This window comes from Pseudorca crassidens, chromosome 11 (assembly GCF_039906515.1).
Source record: "Pseudorca crassidens isolate mPseCra1 chromosome 11, mPseCra1.hap1, whole genome shotgun sequence".
Classification (NCBI taxonomy): domain Eukaryota; kingdom Metazoa; phylum Chordata; class Mammalia; order Artiodactyla; family Delphinidae; genus Pseudorca; species Pseudorca crassidens.
In genome coordinates, this window is record NC_090306.1 from 68,816,000 (window position 1) to 68,833,951 (window position 17,952).

The 17,952-nt window shown below is 36.4% G+C and overlaps 1 protein-coding gene across 6 annotated transcripts in view; it reads left to right on the forward strand.

Annotated features, from left to right (window-relative positions):
- The window catches only part of ACSS3 (acyl-CoA synthetase short chain family member 3), a 144,488-nt gene that overhangs the window by 34,321 nt on the left and 92,215 nt on the right, over positions 1-17,952 (forward strand). For all 6 annotated transcript variants that reach the window (XM_067697458.1, XM_067697463.1, XM_067697459.1 and 3 more), the window contains one exon: positions 16,067-16,255. In XM_067697458.1, the coding sequence (XP_067553559.1) occupies positions 16,067-16,255 (189 nt within the window). The remainder of the gene's footprint in view (positions 1-16,066; positions 16,256-17,952) is intronic.

The following is a 17,952-nucleotide window of genomic DNA, read 5'->3' on the forward strand; positions in this document are numbered from 1 at the left end:
ATTCTCATTGCATAACTTTAATTCATTGACATGTTACTGTACTTTTGGTGCACACTGGAAATAGAGGTGTGTTAATGCATTTAAAGTATTTTTATTTAATTATACTTTAATTATACTTTACAGTACGGGAAGATACTTATTTTAAAGGAAGAGGTTAACAAATCTCTAAGAACATGCTTATAATCTCTCTGGCCTTCGTTTTCCATCCACATTGCCATCACCTTTGCTCAGCTGTTCTCTTCAGCTCTTGTACTATTGAAGTAGTCTCCTAACCTACTAACTTCTCTACTACCAGGCTCGGCTCCTGTCAGACTGTCACCTAAAGTGACACTAGGATTTTCTTCCTAAGAAACAACATATTTCTCTACCCCACTTAAAAATCTTTTCTTTAAAAATTATCATTATTCAGAGAGCAAAATCGGGACTTCTGTGATGTACAAGACACTTTGGAGTCTGATCACATCATCCCTCCAAGCTTCATTTCCCAACGTTCTTGGCCATGAACGCAACCGTTTTTCAACCCATATTTCCTGCCACTCCCTCAGGCTTCCTGGCCCTTTAAAGCTCTTTGCACATACTCATTACTTTCCCTTATTTGCTCTTTCTTTAGTTTTTTTCCCATTTGGGTAGTTCTCAGATGGATCATGATATTGACAGATAAGTTATGAGATTTTTTTTTTCTTTTAATATTGGGGTAGAAATGGGATTGAGTAAGTAATTATAAAAGTATTTGGGTATTATGAATTGTGGGAGAGTTATTCTAGCTTCTGGGGGAGGGCATTTATTTATTTATGATTTGAAGGGAGGTAGAGTGGAGGGCAGGGTTTCTCAGCCTTGACACTATTGACATTTTAGGCCAGATAATTCTTTATTGTGGGGAGCTGTTATGTACACTGTAGGATTTTTAGCAGCATTCCTGGTCTCCCCGTTAGATGCACCCCTTCCCCAGTTGTGATAACCAAAAATGTCTACAAACATTGCTGAAATGTCCCTGGAGTGGCACAATCACCACTAGTTGAGAACTTCTGGTTGAGCAGAGTCTGTCATGCTAGGTTTTGGAGGCCTTTGCTTTTTTTTTTGTGGTACGCGGGCCTTTCACTGTTGTGGCCTTTCCCATTGCGGAGCACAGGCTCCGGACGTACAGGCCCAGCGTCCACGGCTCATGGGCCCAGCCGCTCCGCGGCATGTGGGATCCTCGCAGACCGGTGCACGAACCCACGTCCCCCGCATCGGCAGGCGGACTCTCAACCACGGCGCCACCAGGGAAGCCCAGACTTTGCTTTTTTAATGGAAGCTTTTTGAATCACATTCTCTTACTTTGCCTTTTTTTTTTTTTTTAAGCCTCATTTAGAACTTTCATGCAATTTTTAGAGTATTCAGTCAACTCCCCCTGGCTCTCTGAAATAATATCCTTTTGCATCAGCAATATTTGTGTTTGGTTTTCTAAGAGATTTCAAGAAAGGCAACTGAGACAAAACAATTACTGCCCCAATCCTGAGTTGCTACAAACAATAAAGAGAGAAAAGGTGGTTTTGCACAGGCTAGGTATCAGCCTGGCTGCAGCAACAAATTCTACCTTCAGCTGATTTGAACATAAGAGGAATTTATGAAAAGTGAGGACTTAAGAACTAGGCTCAGAAAAATGGCACACCCCAAGGCAGAAGGGGCAGCAGTGAAAAGTTAAGAATCCACAAATTGTCTAGTAAGTAGACTTGCTGACCTGACTTCTAGATTGACAGAGTAGGTACATCTAGTTGGCCAAATTTAGGTTACATGCCCAAAGTCCTAGGCAGTTGGGAGGAACTGTCTTGTTGTCTTTTTATTTCTTAGTAGGAATGGGGCCCTGCCTCTCTCTAGAACTCATACTAGGGGAATTCCAATCTAATAAGAAGGGAGTTCAAATACTGGGCAACTGAATACAGAACAGAAGGAAATAATGCTGCAAATATACTGTTGGATATATTTCATTGGTCTGTAAGTGGGAACTGTGTATTTTCAGAATGAAGTGTACAGAGACAGAGCTCATGCTGGGGCTGAGGAGTTAAGGCATTCTGTTACCAAATGACCTTGTTTTTCATCTGAGGCTGTGTTTTATTATGAGATAACAGAAATTTCCTGATAACCTGTTATATTCTGTTTTATTTTAGGTTTGCATTTTCAGCTTTTAGATAAAGTTTAGTCTATGTTTAAAAACTTAATTCTGTGATTTGGGCATATTGCCATAGTCTCATTTTATTAAGACTTAGGTTAATATTAAGATACTGGTTAATCTTAATTGCTATACTGATTAGGAAACTTATTTATACATTATAAGTATATTATCTGTATCAGTATATTGAATTTGACACATGACCAAGCATCAAAGAAAAACTTTAGAAACATAAAATTGGAAGAGTTAAATAATGGTTATTTCTATTCGCATTTTCTGTTGTTTTCTTTTTAATCAATAAGTGTATATGATAAGTATACACACACATTTTGCTTAGAAGCCATTCTGTTAACTCATCTTGATTTTCTAATATTGAGTCTAGACTCTTAGACCCTTTTGAGATTTGTACTGGTTCATTGGTTTCAGTTTAGCCTGACATCAGAGTACTTAAAAGGCCTGTTTCTCTCACCTGCTGACAGCTTCTGATTCCCCAGGCTTTTCTTCTCTAAAGTACTAAAGGAAGGACTGTTAGGAAAGACGGAGGCATTGTGCTCCACTTTGATTACCTGTTCCTGGTTCTCTGTGGCTTTTATTTTATTAAGTAGAGAAGTTATTAAGTTCATGAATAGAACATTCAATAGTTCTACTTTCATTCAAAAAGTAAAAAAAAAAAAACTTTAATTCTTGTCTAAGAGAAATGATTATTTCCAACAATATCACTTGTCTCTTCCACACCGTAATTTTTTTTTACATTGGGAAATTTTAATTTTTTAATAGGATAAAAATCTTCTTTATTTAAATACATTGCCTGGCTGTGAAGGTTTATATCTTTCTGCATCCAAAGCTCTGCTTAAAACATTTACCTTACTTGGCCATTTTGGAAACCTGGAAGTCTGGTCTGTAGTAGTTTTTATTCTTACATTTGCTTAATGAATTTATTTATCATTCATTAGTAGGTTCTTATTAGATGAGTTGTCTTATCTTCAGGGTGGTTAAACTCTGACCTGTTTGAAAGTAAACTCAATAAAATCAGTAGGCAGTCTGCTTTGAATTTATTTTCTTGGATTGGAATGGTGATGGAGCCAAATTTATTTATTTATTCAAAACATACTTTTAGAAAACCTAATATATTTTTGGCACTTCTGTGGACACCGTGTATTACAGTAGTGAAAGATAAGTCTTTATCTACAGGAAAATTGCATTCTAATTGGGGAGATATGTTATGAATAAAAAGATAATACAATATAAGTGAAAAGATAGCACGATATAAGGGAAGAAAAGTATAAGGCTAGAGAGTAACTTGGGCTGCCCTTTTATATAGATTTGTCAGAGAAAACTACGTATCATTGAGGAGATGCCCCAGTGACATAGACTCAAATAAAGGCTGGGAGAAACCATGTGAACATTTGGAGGAAATTATATCAGGCAAAGACTTGAAGTAAGAATAGACTTGGAGAGCCAGAAGGCTGGTGATGAGAGGAGAGTGGTTGAAAGTGAGGATGGGGGAGAATCTAGGAGTCAGGGCATGTAGGACCTCGCAGGCCACGGTAAAGACTATATTTTATTCTGAGTATGACAGGAAGCTCCATATTGTTAAAGGAATCACTTTGGCATCTCTGAAGAAGCAGAGAACATAGTGGGCAAGATTGGAAACCAGGAGATGACAAATGATCCAGGAAAGAAATGAATGGACACCACTTGGGCTTAAATCCCCTTAACAATAGCAACATGTGCTTGCATGTGGGCAGTTAAAGAATAGGATATGGTTTGTGCCATGGGATTCTGGAAGCTGTTCCACATATGTATCTTATCTTGGATCTCTGGTTTCATCTAATGGGTTTGCAAAAAGTCTCATTAAATCTATTATAGGGCAGCCACCTATAGATGCCCTGCGGCTCTCCATCTTTTGAGGTGTTTTTGTGTAATGCCCCAAGGGAAAGTTCCTGTATAGTTTTCAAGCAGAATCCTAGGAAAAGAAGACTATTAGTTAGAAGCGCTTTAGTTTTCTTTCTTTCTGTTATATATATATATAATTTTTTTTTTAATGAGAGTCCTTTTTTAAAAAATTTTATTTATTTTTGGCAGTGTTGGGTCTTCGTTGCTGCACACGAGCTTTCTCTAGTTGCGGCGAGCGGGGGCTACTTCTCATTGCGGTGCGCAGGCTTCTCATTGTGGTGGCTTCTCTTGTTGCAGAGCACGAGCTTTAGGCATGCGGGCTTCAGTAGTTGCAGCATACAGGCTTAGTAGTTGCGGCACATGGGCTTAGTTGCTCTGCCACATGTGGGATCTTCCTGGACCAGGAATCGAACCCGTGTCCCCTGCATTGGCAGGCGAATTCTTAACTACTGTGCCACCAGGGAAGTCCCTCTTTCGGTTATATTACACAAAAAACTATTTGGATAATTACCATCATTAAAAATTTGCCTAATAATTGAGATAATGTTAAACAAAAGCTTTAAAATTTTAGGTTAAAGGTTAAGCTGCTAAAACAAATGTGCCAAATAATATAGTGACTTAAAATTTTTAAAATGCATTTCTTGTCAGATGATGAGGTTCAGTTTGGCATGACCCAGATTAAATCTTACTGTACCTTCATCCCCTAGTTCCTTGTTTTCATCTGCATCATTGAAGCTGAGGCAAAGGCATATGTGTCCCAACTCTCGGGATGGTGGAAGAGGATGTAGAGGATCAGACATGCTGTGTTTTAAACCCATAACCAGAAATGTCATAAATGACCTTCCTGTACATCTTATTTGGTGATCAGCTTCTAGGAAGGCTGGAAAATGTAGTGTAGCTGGATGGATTTTGATGGGCAATTAGGAGTTTGTTTTTGTTTTTGTTTTTTACCACAAATACTTTTCATTCCATAGGCAAATACCAGATTTTATATGTAAATAATTGTAACTTGTTAATGTTATAATTGACATTTTATTTGATAATAAAAAATTTTTCAGGGAGGTAAATAATAGCTGAAAATAAAGTCTCATAGGTGGTGTGCTGGAGGTAGAGAAGGAAAACATCTTCAGTGATGTTTTCCTCAGCATATAGAATGCTAATTGTATTAGGCAGTGGGCTCAGAAAGATGAATGGTTCCTGCCCTCAAGTTCTTAGTTTGCCTGGTGAGAAAAACACAAAAGCAACTGTGTGTAATATAACAATAACATTTTTAGCACAGAGGAAAAAGGGACCAGTCTGGTCCCAGTAGCTGAGAGAAGCCTTTGGCGTGGAAGTGATGCATTAATTGAGTCATGAAAGAAAGATAGAAATATGTGCCCCATACACAGGTGGCCTCCCTATAGGTGTCCCTGGTCTGCAGCAGATTTATCCAAGAGTTGGACCTGACATAGTTAATGATGAAGGTGTGCACTGTGAAGACAAAAAATGGTTGTCTTTGCTGGCCTAAATTAGGCCCACAAGATGAATTAAATGGGAAACCAAATAGAAAGATTGTTGAAGAATAAAGGAAGGAGACAGACAGTTACTAAAGTCAAGAAGGGGCAGAGGAGAAAAAGAAAAAAATATGTTCCTACGGGTGGAAGTGCAAGGAATTGGTAACAATTATTCGTTTTCTGTTGACAAGCACCTATACCTGTTGTATAGTCACCATCTTTAGGACAGCTGGGTACATCATCACCTTTCAGTTTCTGAGCTTTAGTAATAAATGTATGAAACTATGAAATTATTTGACCTGACATAATTTTCATAGCAAGCAGAGGATAAAGCTAATTAACATAAATTGAAGACACTGATTGTCTTAGTGATGCAAATAAAGATATGAGGATAGAATCATATTTCAAGTATATGAAGTGAAATATTTTCATATAAGACTTTTCAAAATCAATAAATATCTACACATGGGAAGTGATGCTGTTAACATTATTAATTCATTTGACAGTTTTATGCTAATATTTTTGCCATTTGTACTAGTTAAATAAGTGTTAGTAAACCAAAGCATATTGCATTCGGCAGAATTATTGTGAAGATTGGAGCTCTTGGGGAAATTGATTGTTCATTTTCTCATACCGTACTTGATTTAAGATCATTTTGTTTCTGTTATAAAGCTGAATTATGTTAGCGTTATCATATATGGTTTTTATGGGAAGTTTGATCTATTTATGGATATTTATGATATATTCTTGGCATGTGTGATGATCTATGTTGCTTTGTTTATTAGTTACTAGGGTATGCATTATATTTGTGAATTTTTCATTTTTTGAAGATATGTGTGCCTCCTTTTGATCTTAATGCTGTTGAGAACAGACCCAGCTATTGGAATGATCTCATGTCCTTGTACCACTCCTGGGATATTTAGCAACTTCTCAATATAAATTGAGCCAGTTATATATGTTGATTGACTTTTAGGATGTGTTGACCAACAAAACCATTAAAGGTTAACAGGAACACAGGCAAATACTGGGAAGTGTGGTTGGTGTACCCAGACTAGTTGTGCTGTTTTATGTACTGTTTGTAAAAATTCTGGGGGTGTTTGTTCAATTAAAGATTTGATTAAATAATCAGTGCAGAATTGTTCTAAATGATTCAAGGTTCCTGTTGACATCTCTTGCTTCTTTTATATTTGTCTTTCTTTATGAGAAGAAAAATCAAAGAAACCATTTTTCCCCCTCTCAAAATTGAGACATACAAACAGTTCATAAAGAAAAAACATTCTTACATACTTTTTGTATTGACTTAATTATTTTTAATGTGCAATTAAAACTAGGTTTTAATATCCTTTATTTATAGCTCAATACATATATAAAGCCATGTCTGATTTATAAGCAGGATAAAAACAAATGTACAAAGTCAGTCAATCTCAAATTGACAGTATTAATTTCATATAGTGAATGATATTGAGCTAGAATGGAATGACTGATTGCAAGGTGCTTGTGGTTTGGGTGCTGTGGCCCTGGGTCCTTTGAGTTTGGCAACACATTCCCTATGATGCCTTAATTCTCTTGTCACATAGTAGTACTTGAACTTTCATAAAGCCTTTTATTATACAATTTTATTATAAAAAAACGTGATATCATTTGGCTTTTAATTAATATACATGAGATTATAAAAAACAAATACAAATAAATACAGTGAAATTGCATGAGTGCTCATATAATCCAGAATATGCTTTGCCTTATTTTTAAAAATTGTCATCAAAAGTAAAACACAAAATTAAAAAATTCTCATAGAAGACTCATGGACAACTGTGAAAATATCTCCACAGAGAATATCTCCCAGGTTGAGAAACACAACATTAAACAATTTATTAGACCAAGAGAAAGGAATCTGGTTTTAATTCACTTCCTGCTACTTAAAAAGGTATTCTCCATTAGCCTTTTAATGTGGTGTTTATAGCAGCCACACTGTAACTGTTTTAAAATATTAACTTTGTTTTACATTTTGCATGCTTATTACTATATATACAAATATGTAGAGCAATAATTATTATCATGGCTTTTATGTTCATTGAAGAATATAGCCATATCTAGATGACTTACGTAAATTTGTATTGAATTGAATGTTCTTTATTAATAAAACACAGTAGATTCTGTACCTTTTTAAACATAAATTTGGAAAAATGTATATTTTAACCACACTTTTTTAGATTTTTTTAGAATGTCTATGTAAAGATATGTGAGTGTAAAATTGTGAAAAATGACTTCTCTAGTAGTTGAAATTTGTTTCATTTCAGTCCAGGTGGGTTATATTTTAAAAAATGTAATAAAACTTGCTTCAGGACTTGGAATATTTTCTTTAGAAATGCTCTAGGAAACATACAGAAAGTAATCAACTTTGACTTCAGCTATGCTTTAAAAATTCATTTGAGAACTCTTTAATTGGAATTTGTATGATATTTCTCCATATATCTCTGAATGGTACTTTTCTGAGTGGTGCTTGGGTTCCAATGTAGCTACCAAACTGCTTAACACATAATATAGCTGAAATACAGTGCATTAGCAGTGACAAATAATAAAGTCAATATTCTTGCAATATTCATAATTCAAGGGATTAAGGGAGGGAAATAAAATGAATACAAATGAAAAATTATTGGAAATATTGGTGCTAGAGAAAAGCAGGTTCAATTAGAGGAAAGTGTAGAGATAGATAGAGACCAGTGAGTTAGTTTTGAGAGGGCTTTCTGAGCATTTTAAAGAGCTACAGAGGTTGATGTAGTAAATGGAGGGATCTGTGAGAAGGAGATTTACCTGAGGTGGGATAAGCTGAGGGATGGGGTGAACAGTGGAGGGAAAGGGGGACGTCGTAGATGTCCCAAGGACAAAAGGAGGACTTGGCAAGGATCAGCTGGAAACAGATGCATGAGGCAACCCTAGAGTTTGGCTTTTTTGGTGGATAGAAGGTGGGAAAAGGGTCAAGATCATATGTAACTTGGGGCTTATAATTTTCAGAGTGTCTGTTTTAAACCTCTGGTATACAATGCAGCAAAACCACATTTTCAGACAGTCTGCATTTTTAGACACAATATCATTTGAATATCGTAGTTTTAAATGGTTCTGACTGTGTGTAGTCACTACCTAAGTTCTTCTGTTTCTATCTCTCAGCTATCCTGGTTAGCTTTAACAACACAGCTCTCTTGCTAATATGCTCACCTGTCTTACCTGTTGTTGTTCTACCTCACCTCTGTGGTGGAACTCCAGACCTGGATCAACCCAATTCTTTATTTTAAAAAATTTGTTTTTATTTTGCCTACTGTGTTTCCTTTTTTTTTTAAACATCTTTATTGGAGTATAATTGCTTTAAATTGTTGTGTTAGTTGCTGCTGTATAACAAAGTCAATCAGCTATACATATACGTATGTCCCCATATCCCCTCCCTCTTGCATCTCCCTCCCACCCTCCCTACCCCACCCCTCTAGGTGGACACAAAGCACCGAGCTGATCTCCCTGTGCTATGCGGCTGCTTCCCACTAGCTATCTAGTTTACATTTTGGATCAACCCAGTCCTTTGTTATCTTCATTCCTGTATCTTAATATGTTGAATCCTGTTGGAGGAAAATTAACTCACTAAAAATACGGGTTTACTACAAATTCATGGTCCCTGGTATCCACTGGGGCTTCAGTGCTGTATTTTTTTCTCCTTTAGCATTCCCTTAATAAGTTTTGTCTTCTGCCCTCCAAAGGCCATTTTTAAACTTTTGACCTTCCCATCTCCATGTCTCAAGCTTAACAGGGAACATTGATTCAAACCCAGGAACCAACTTCGTGAACAACATCACTTTCCAACCAGTTGCTAAAACCAAAAATCTGGGCCCATTTCATCCCTTCCTCCCATTATTCCCTGTATCCATCAATCATCAGTCCCTGTACAGTCTACATGAAGTATTTCTCAAATCATATTATTTATTTTTATCCCCAGTGTCACAACCCTAGATCTTGCAATAATCATTGCATTGCAAGAATAAGGAAAATGCCTACTTCTGCAGAGGATTTAACACTTTTGAATTATTACACATTGAACTTAGGATAAATCTAAACTTAACAGAGCTTAACAAGGCTCTAAAAGATACAGTATACGACACTATACCTTTCCAGGCCATCTCACAACCTTCTTCACCCTGAATTCTTGCTCTATCCATTCTGAACTGCCTTTACTTTCTCAGACAAATTCCTGATCCAAATAGCAAATTCCATGAGGATTAGTAAAATCAGGAGGAAGTCATTATTACTCGACCATTAACGCCTAGAATGGAAAGATGTTAAAATGGGAAAAAGTGGAGGCAATAATTAATTATTTCTTTTCTATATAATTCCTTTCCTTTTTATTACACATTCTGTAGTCATGTCATGAATAAATGGTGGGCATCAATTACATTTTCTGTTCTTTTAGACCTTGGACTTCTCCTTGATGTAAGATTATTTTCTCTGTCAACAATGGCCTGAATGTTACATAGAGGTACTATTTTAAAATGAACAAAGTGTCCTTTATAAGATGTGATAAATTTTGATGATGTACTTGTAAATCACAACATATGAATATTAAACAAACGGAAGAACATATTCCTTATCAAGTCTATGAGCACATATGCATAGAGAAATGTAGGATTGAACTAATTTTCTGTGAAATATAGTCTGAAATCACATTACTCTTGAAAGCTCACAGATTATTGAAATTGTGGTTAATTTGAGCCTGAACTAAATGGATTAAACAATCCTCCAGTTCATTCTGCTTGCAAATGTACAGTGTTAAGATGATGAAATATTGATTGAAACCCACTTGTGAAGAAAATGGGAATGAGAAAAATGATTATTCTGTGTAATGATATTTATTCCTTCATTTGGAGAAAATTATTTGAAAGGAAATGTGTTAGTAAATGTTTTCTAGCTCACTGTCAGATAACTGTTTTGAAAATTAGATACTACTTTATACTTTTTTAAAATAGAATTCTGTTTTAAAATATGAAATATATTCTGTTTTAGATAGTAATAATACATTTTACTCTTGAATATAAATGGTATACTTTTATCTTTTGAGGAAAGATTTCTCTTCTTTTAATAACATCACATCACCTCCACTTTCCTGCTATTGAAAGGAATATCTCACAATTGAATGGACTTAATACAGCATCATATTTAAATGAGAATTCTCTCAATTTCATCTCCAATAAATAGTCACTGTCTTAAAAAGTTACATTTCTGGAAGCTTCTTATGTTCGATGAAAATATTTTGCATTCCTGCAAGATTTCCTTTCAGAAAGATGGTTTTAGTATTATTTCAGATCTTAAGCAGCTTTAGTATAACTGATTCTTTTCACAGGTATTTATTTACCTGGATGCATGGCTGCTGCATGGCCAAAAGAAGAAACAATTCATTAGAGATAAAGTTTTACCTTTTCGGTGGCTCTCTCTGTGTGTTCAAGAAAAACCAAAAACGTGTGTATGATGTCTGTGTATGTACAAAATGTGTGATTAACTTACATGTTTAAAAGTAAAATGCAGGTATTTTAGGTGATTATCTCTTTCTGTGGGCAATTCTATATATTCTGAAGAACAGGTCATTCATCCCCAATTTTAGTAAACTGTTTCCTCAGATATTATAATTGATTTTTAAAGTGGTTACATTTTCTGATATTGATTCGACCAGGGTTTGCAGAGTAATATCATCGCCGCTGAAAAGCATGCTTTCTCTTGTCTTCTCTTCCATGTAATTTTCTTTGACATGGCCCTGAGGTTGCCTCTGATTGTTGTTTTTACTGTGATTTGGACACCAACGCTGTCTTTGTCATACAAACCTGATTTTCTTTAGATGGACACACTGGCAGTTTGTGAAGCAAGTGCTAATTTACTCTATAGAACATAGTCTTTGATCAGTTTTGACTAATGTTTATTTTTGTGTCATGGACTTTTGGTCATGAAATTCTACTAAGTCGCAGACCAATTTTTTTCCAATATGGTTTATTACAGGATATTGAATATAGTTCCCTGTGCTATACGATAGGACCTTGTTGTTTAAACATCCTATATATAATAGTTTGTATCTGCTAGTCGCAAACTCCCCATCCATCCCTCCCCCGCCTCCCCCCATGGTCTGTTTTCTATGTCAGTGAGTCTGTTTCCATTTCATAGATAGGTTCATTTATGTCATATTGTAGATTCCACATATAAGTGACATCATATGGTATTTGTCTTTCTTCACAGACTGCTTTGGAATGAAGATTTTCCAGAATGAGTACATAAAACTTTTACTGAAGTTATTTTCATTATTTATGCTTACATGTTTTTATTTTACCATTCTAAAATTTAAAGTTTTTATTTGCATCTAAACCAAATATATGTGTGTTATATATAAACCAAATATATGTGTATACCATCTTATATTACATAAATATTTTTTGTATTTTCTTATTTTATCATTACTATTTATGTATGATATTTTTTCCTGGACTGTGAATTTCTTTGCCTTAAGGAACATATCTTCCTCATTTTTGCACCTGCCGACCTGACCTCAGTATAGGACACATAGCAGATACTATATAACTTGAATCAATGGCAGGATACTTAGATATTAAAATAACTTTAAATTAGTACCAAAATAATAATTAGTTCATGTAATACATAACTAGTGGGAAAAAGCAAACACTGTTGTTCTAAATGAATATGTATATATACATTTGTTTCATTTCTTCAGGCTTCGTCCCCAGCTCAGTTATCCTCATGTTAGAGGAGTATCATGGCCTGACCATGATTGTATGGGTTATGTATTGTGCTTGATGTCAGAAAGAAAACCAATTTTAGTGATTTGTGCCTGTGTAAGACTATTAAATAGTTGATAAAATAGTTCTAAGAAGGTGCAAAGATTAATATGGATTGGGTGAGTGGCACATGATTTAATTTTTTCTTCAGTTGAAAAACTGTAGGTTATATGAAATACATGTTAAAATTTTTTCCTTTTGGATAATAATAAAAATTATAAATCTACACTCAGACACCTATGGTAGAATAAGAATATAACGTTGAATAAAAATAATATCTACCGTTTGATAATTTTCCATCAAAAAGCCAATGAAAACAAGGTGAACCCTGAAATAGCAATAATCAGATTGTCCTTTGTGTTGGTTTCATAGAACTTTATTTGAGTGATTATGAACTCTTAGGTGACTGAGATTTCTAGATATTTCCTCCAATTGCTCGCTGTTGCTTACACTTATCTTCAAAATGATTACTTTTGCATCTGAGTAAGACTATTAAGTATTCTGTTCTGGGGTTTCCAAATTAACCAACATGAGGTATAATATATTTTTTTAATAAATTTATTTATTTTTATTTTTGGCTGCATTGGGTCTTTGTTGCTGTATGCGGGCTTTCTCTAGTTGCGGCGAGCAGGGGCTACTCTTTGTTGTGGTGTGTGGGCTTCTCATTGCGGTGGCTTCTATTGTTGCGGAGCACAGGGTCTAGGCACACGGGCTTCAGTAGTTGTGGCATGTGGGCTCAGTAGTTGTGGCTCGTGGGCTCTAGAGCGCAATCTCAGTAGTTGTGGCACACGGGCTTAGTTGCTCCGCGGCATGTGGGATCTTCCCGGACCAGGGCTTGAACTCATGTCCCTGCATTGGCAGGGGTATTTTTAACCTCTGCACCACCAGGGAAGTCCCAACACTAGATATAATATTAATGAGGAATATTTTTTAATGAAACATTCTCAAATATTTTCATATTAAATCAATCCCATCTTTTGCTATGAGCTAAAATTTCATTTTTCATTCGCTTATTTGTTAGAAGTCTTACCTGAAACTTATTTACCCATTCATTTTCATATTTATAAAAATAAATATATATATTTTAAAATTTAGAAGTAACAATGGAAAATTTTACTGGAGTGACATTTAGCACCAGAAACTACTAAAAAAGATATTTTTCTCTATTGCTCATATAAAACTTTTGTCTTCAGAGCAACTTTGGTGTGGTTAGTATCGTATCTAAACATTGAGGAGTAGCTCCAAGAAGGGAGGTTAGCAAGGCCAAATGGGCACCATCTATTGGTGATATAGACACAGTACAGCTTAATTTGACTGAAGATTGTCTTCAAGGCAGTGGTTAACAGCTCAGATGCCTGCAGGAACCAGGCAGATAATATAAGTGGGAGACATGGATGAGAGAAAAATCAATTATCTGTATATATCACATCTCTGTGGTTATGGAACTATGGTGTAAGCACATGACAAAATAAACAGGATGTAGAAGAATATATTTTAAACCCAGAAGGAAAGAAAAATGCAAGCTCTGTTATAAATAGCCCTAGGGAATAGCAACTTCACGGCAAACCCAGCAGCTGATCATGGGGTTCAGTTGATTGTTGTCATTCAAGAACACAGACCCACTGTGGCTAGACCTTCCAGTTTTTCAAGAGAACCTGGAAATCTGAATTTGCATATGAAACCTTCTAAGTTTAATATGTTGGCTCATTTCTTTTTCTTTTAGGTGTGACATGACCCCACCTTAAATACATCTTGGGGCTACATTTAGCCATTGTGAGATCCTTCTTTTAAAGAAAGTCTTGAATTTATTGATTTCATTTCTTTCAGAGGACAGAAACATTTTGGACATCTTCCAGCAACGTTGTGAAGTAAGACAGGATTATAAAGTTACTGAATCATTGCTAGATTGGGTTTTGGTTGAAAATTCTTTTTATTCAGCACTATTTAAGATGCCAAGGCTATAGCTGTAAATAGGACAAACTCTTCTCGTTGGTCTCTCCCAGTGCTGTACCTTAAACAGGACACCAGTAATGCGATCCCAGAGCATGGCCACTTTCTGCAGGGTTTACACTGAGATATTTGGATATGACGTTCAGTGTTTGTCTTGGTTCTTGAGCTCCATATAATAGAATTTAAGTTCACGATTGATATTACTTTGATTTATCTTTCTTGTAACTTTCTACTGGGCAACTTGGGGCTCTTCAAAAGTTGCACTAAATTAGAGTTTGCAATATAGGGCAGGATAAAACACTGAGAGAGTTGTTTGTTACTGTCTGTCTTTCCCCAGAGCCCTTAACCTTGACCACATCTTTCCCCATCTGCACAGAGGAAGGGAATAGAGAGAAAAAGGAAGAATGATCAGGATTCAGAATCCTTTGAACTTGTTCAAAAAGTAGGAGAGGCAGAGTGAAAGGAAAGGAACCTCAAATAGCAGTGTGGCCTAATTCCTTCTCTCAGGCCTCCTCTGTTTACTAGCTTGAACAGTCACATTCAAAGCCAAGCCATAGTCCTCCCATTTGCCTGGTGGATCCCTACTGACCCTTTAGCTCTCTGACCTGATCTATGACCACTTTCTCACTTGCTCTTTCTGTTTCAGCTCCCCTGGTCTCCTCTACGTTCCTCAGTCACATCACCTATGATCCCCCTTACGTCACTGTACTGGTGCCCTTTCTGCCTGAAATAGTATGCTCACAGATATCCACTTAGTCTCAACCTCTTATGTGTCATTGCTAAAATGTCACTTTCTTAGGTCTGTCTTTTTTTGGGGGGGCTGTGCTGCGGCATGCGGGATCTTAGTTCCCCAACCAGGGATTGAATCCATGCCCCCTGCAGTGGACGTCATTGTGGAGTCTTAACCACTGGACCACCAGGGAATCCCTTTTGGGACTATTCTGATCGTCCCATTGAGAATTACATCCCCTGCACTCCCAATCCCCTCTATTTTGCTCTATTCCCCCATCAAATAGCACTCAATACCTTTTAACATAATACATAATTATTACATTTATTGCATATCCTCTGCTAAAACATAAGTACTCTGATAGAGATCTTTGTCTTGTTTGTTTACTGATGTATCGGAACACAGGGTGTGTGATGTATAGGAACTCAATATATATTTTTTAAATAAAAGAATGTTGAACTTCTTAGATCCTCACTTAGATCTGGCATACTTCCTACAGCTACTTGTAATTGCCCATGAAAAGGTTTCTTGCAACAAATTTTATCATGTGTAGGCTTTTGATCTTAACTGTTTCCTTCAACAGTTAACCTAACATATAACTAAATTTGTAATTATTTTATTTTTCTGCTCACTTGACAGATTCTCCCTTTAGCATAAAAGCTCCACAGGGACAAGTCTTTGTCTTTGTTTTTCAGTGTTGTGTTCCCAACCCTAAACACAATGTCTGGCGCATGATAGTTTCTTAGTAAAAATGTTGTTGAATGAGTAATTAAGCAAATTTAAGCCATGAAATTCATATGGGATAATAATAGTAAGTTGGTTTGTAGTCAGTTATTATAATCCAGATGTCTGTTATTATTGTCACCATCTAAACTTTTACCACCATCATCAAATATGTATTTCTCAGACTTCTATAATCCACTACAGGCGGGGGGGTGGGGGGTGCAGTGATCATCTTCTTGCATTACTGTCGTAACTGAGAAGTTCAGTGAATTACCACAGAGAACACGTTGCTGATCTGATGATGTTGTTATAGGTCTCTAAGCTGGCTGGTGTTTTGGTCAAGCATGATGTCAAGAAGGGTGACACCGTGGTTATCTACATGCCCATGATCCCCCAGGCGATATACACCATGCTGGCGTGTGCTAGGATAGGAGCCATCCATAGTCTCATATTTGGGGGATTTGCATCCAGAGAACTCAGCAGTCGCATTGATCATGCAAAGGTAAGTGCTTTATTTGGAGGAATCAAGTCGTAGCTGCATATAGTACAGCTGTATTTATCTGTGGAGGAACCATCGAAGAGTGATCTGTACTTATCAGATCCTCCTATCAACTGAGGTAAAGTTTACTTTTTATTTGGCATACACTATTAACCAAAATTTTATTTTCGAGTCAGTCCTATGTGGTAGACATCTTTCTAGATACTGTGAAGAATATAACATATAAGGTGCAAGCCTTTCAAGTTAACTTGTCATGTATTTGTGTAAGACATTTAAGAAAAATAATAACTAATTTACTCATTCCACATGTATTTATTAAGCTTCCACGCTATGCCTGGTACTGTCCTTGGAACTGGTTAAGAAATGATACTTATCAAATGGATGGGACATATGACTAGTTTTATAATCTATATATTTCCAGGAATGGTGATATAGCACAGTGGTTAAGAGGGTGTGTTAGGGACAGGTGAAGTAACACGTTTAGGTGGGGTACTAAGATCACAAACTTGAAAGGCTGTTGTGAAATATCGTTGAGATACTGAGTTTAAAGCACTAACACAGTGCCTGGCATATAATACTCATTTATAAAAAACAGGTTAGCTGTTATGATTCTATGAATTTAGAGCAGGAATCAGCAAACTTTTTTCTGTAAGTTACCAGATAGTAAATATTTTAGGCATTTCGGGTTACATGGTTTCTGTTGCAACTACTCAGCTGTGCTGTTGTAGCACAAAAACAGCCTTAGACACTGCAGGAACTAAGGGCAAAGCAGTGTTCCAACAACACTTTACAGAATGTAATTTGGGCAGAGTTTGGCTCTGAATCATAGTTTGCAGATCCCTGATTTAGAGGCAGGAATGATATCTTTTAGTTGGGGTGGCTGAAGGCAGCTTCCTGAAGGAGGTGAGATTTGAGTTACATCTAAGATTCAGCTAGTTGAAGAGAATGACAGTGGGATCCAAAAGGCTAGAAAAAGAATAAGAGTCTAGCATGGGAGGCAGGAAAGGGTAAAAATTCATTTAAAGGACAGCAAATAGACCAATGTGATTGGAGAGGGAGAGAAGGTGAGCTTGAAAAGGCAGTTATTGTCTGAATTGCATCCTGTAGACGCTGACCGGTCAAATTTTTGAGCAGGTGACTGTCATGTTTTAAGCAATGTTAAGAGGAGGTAAGTCTTGCAATATGATGTGAGTGGGAGAGAGGATAGAACGAGAACCTTTGGTAGGTGGTCTCTTTGTGAATCAGTGGCTAGTGGGCAATGTGCAGGAGAAGAACAGCAGTGGGAAGATTAAAGAAGGAAGGTCATTATGGGAGTAGGAGATGACTGACCTTTATAGAGTTTTATAAGGCCAGGATGAGAAACATTCTTAACAAAAAAAGGGAACTAATATATATTGAGGGTCCCCAGAGTACTAGGCATGAGGTGAGGTTTTACATATCTGACTTCATCTGGTAATAGATCAGTTATTAGAACTAGGAAGCTGGTTTGCACACTAACTGGCTGGATTCTCTTTTCTCTATCTTTTTAAAAACATGTTGAGTTAGTGCTTATGAAGGGAAATCTAGGGGGAAATATCAGTCACTGATCTGCAAATCAGTGGGCGGTTGGAGACTTCCCTGAGGAAGCTATAGACTCTGGCTTTTCAGCTACAGAAATCTTAAACACCATTTGGGGAAAGGTATGAGATATATTGTTTCTT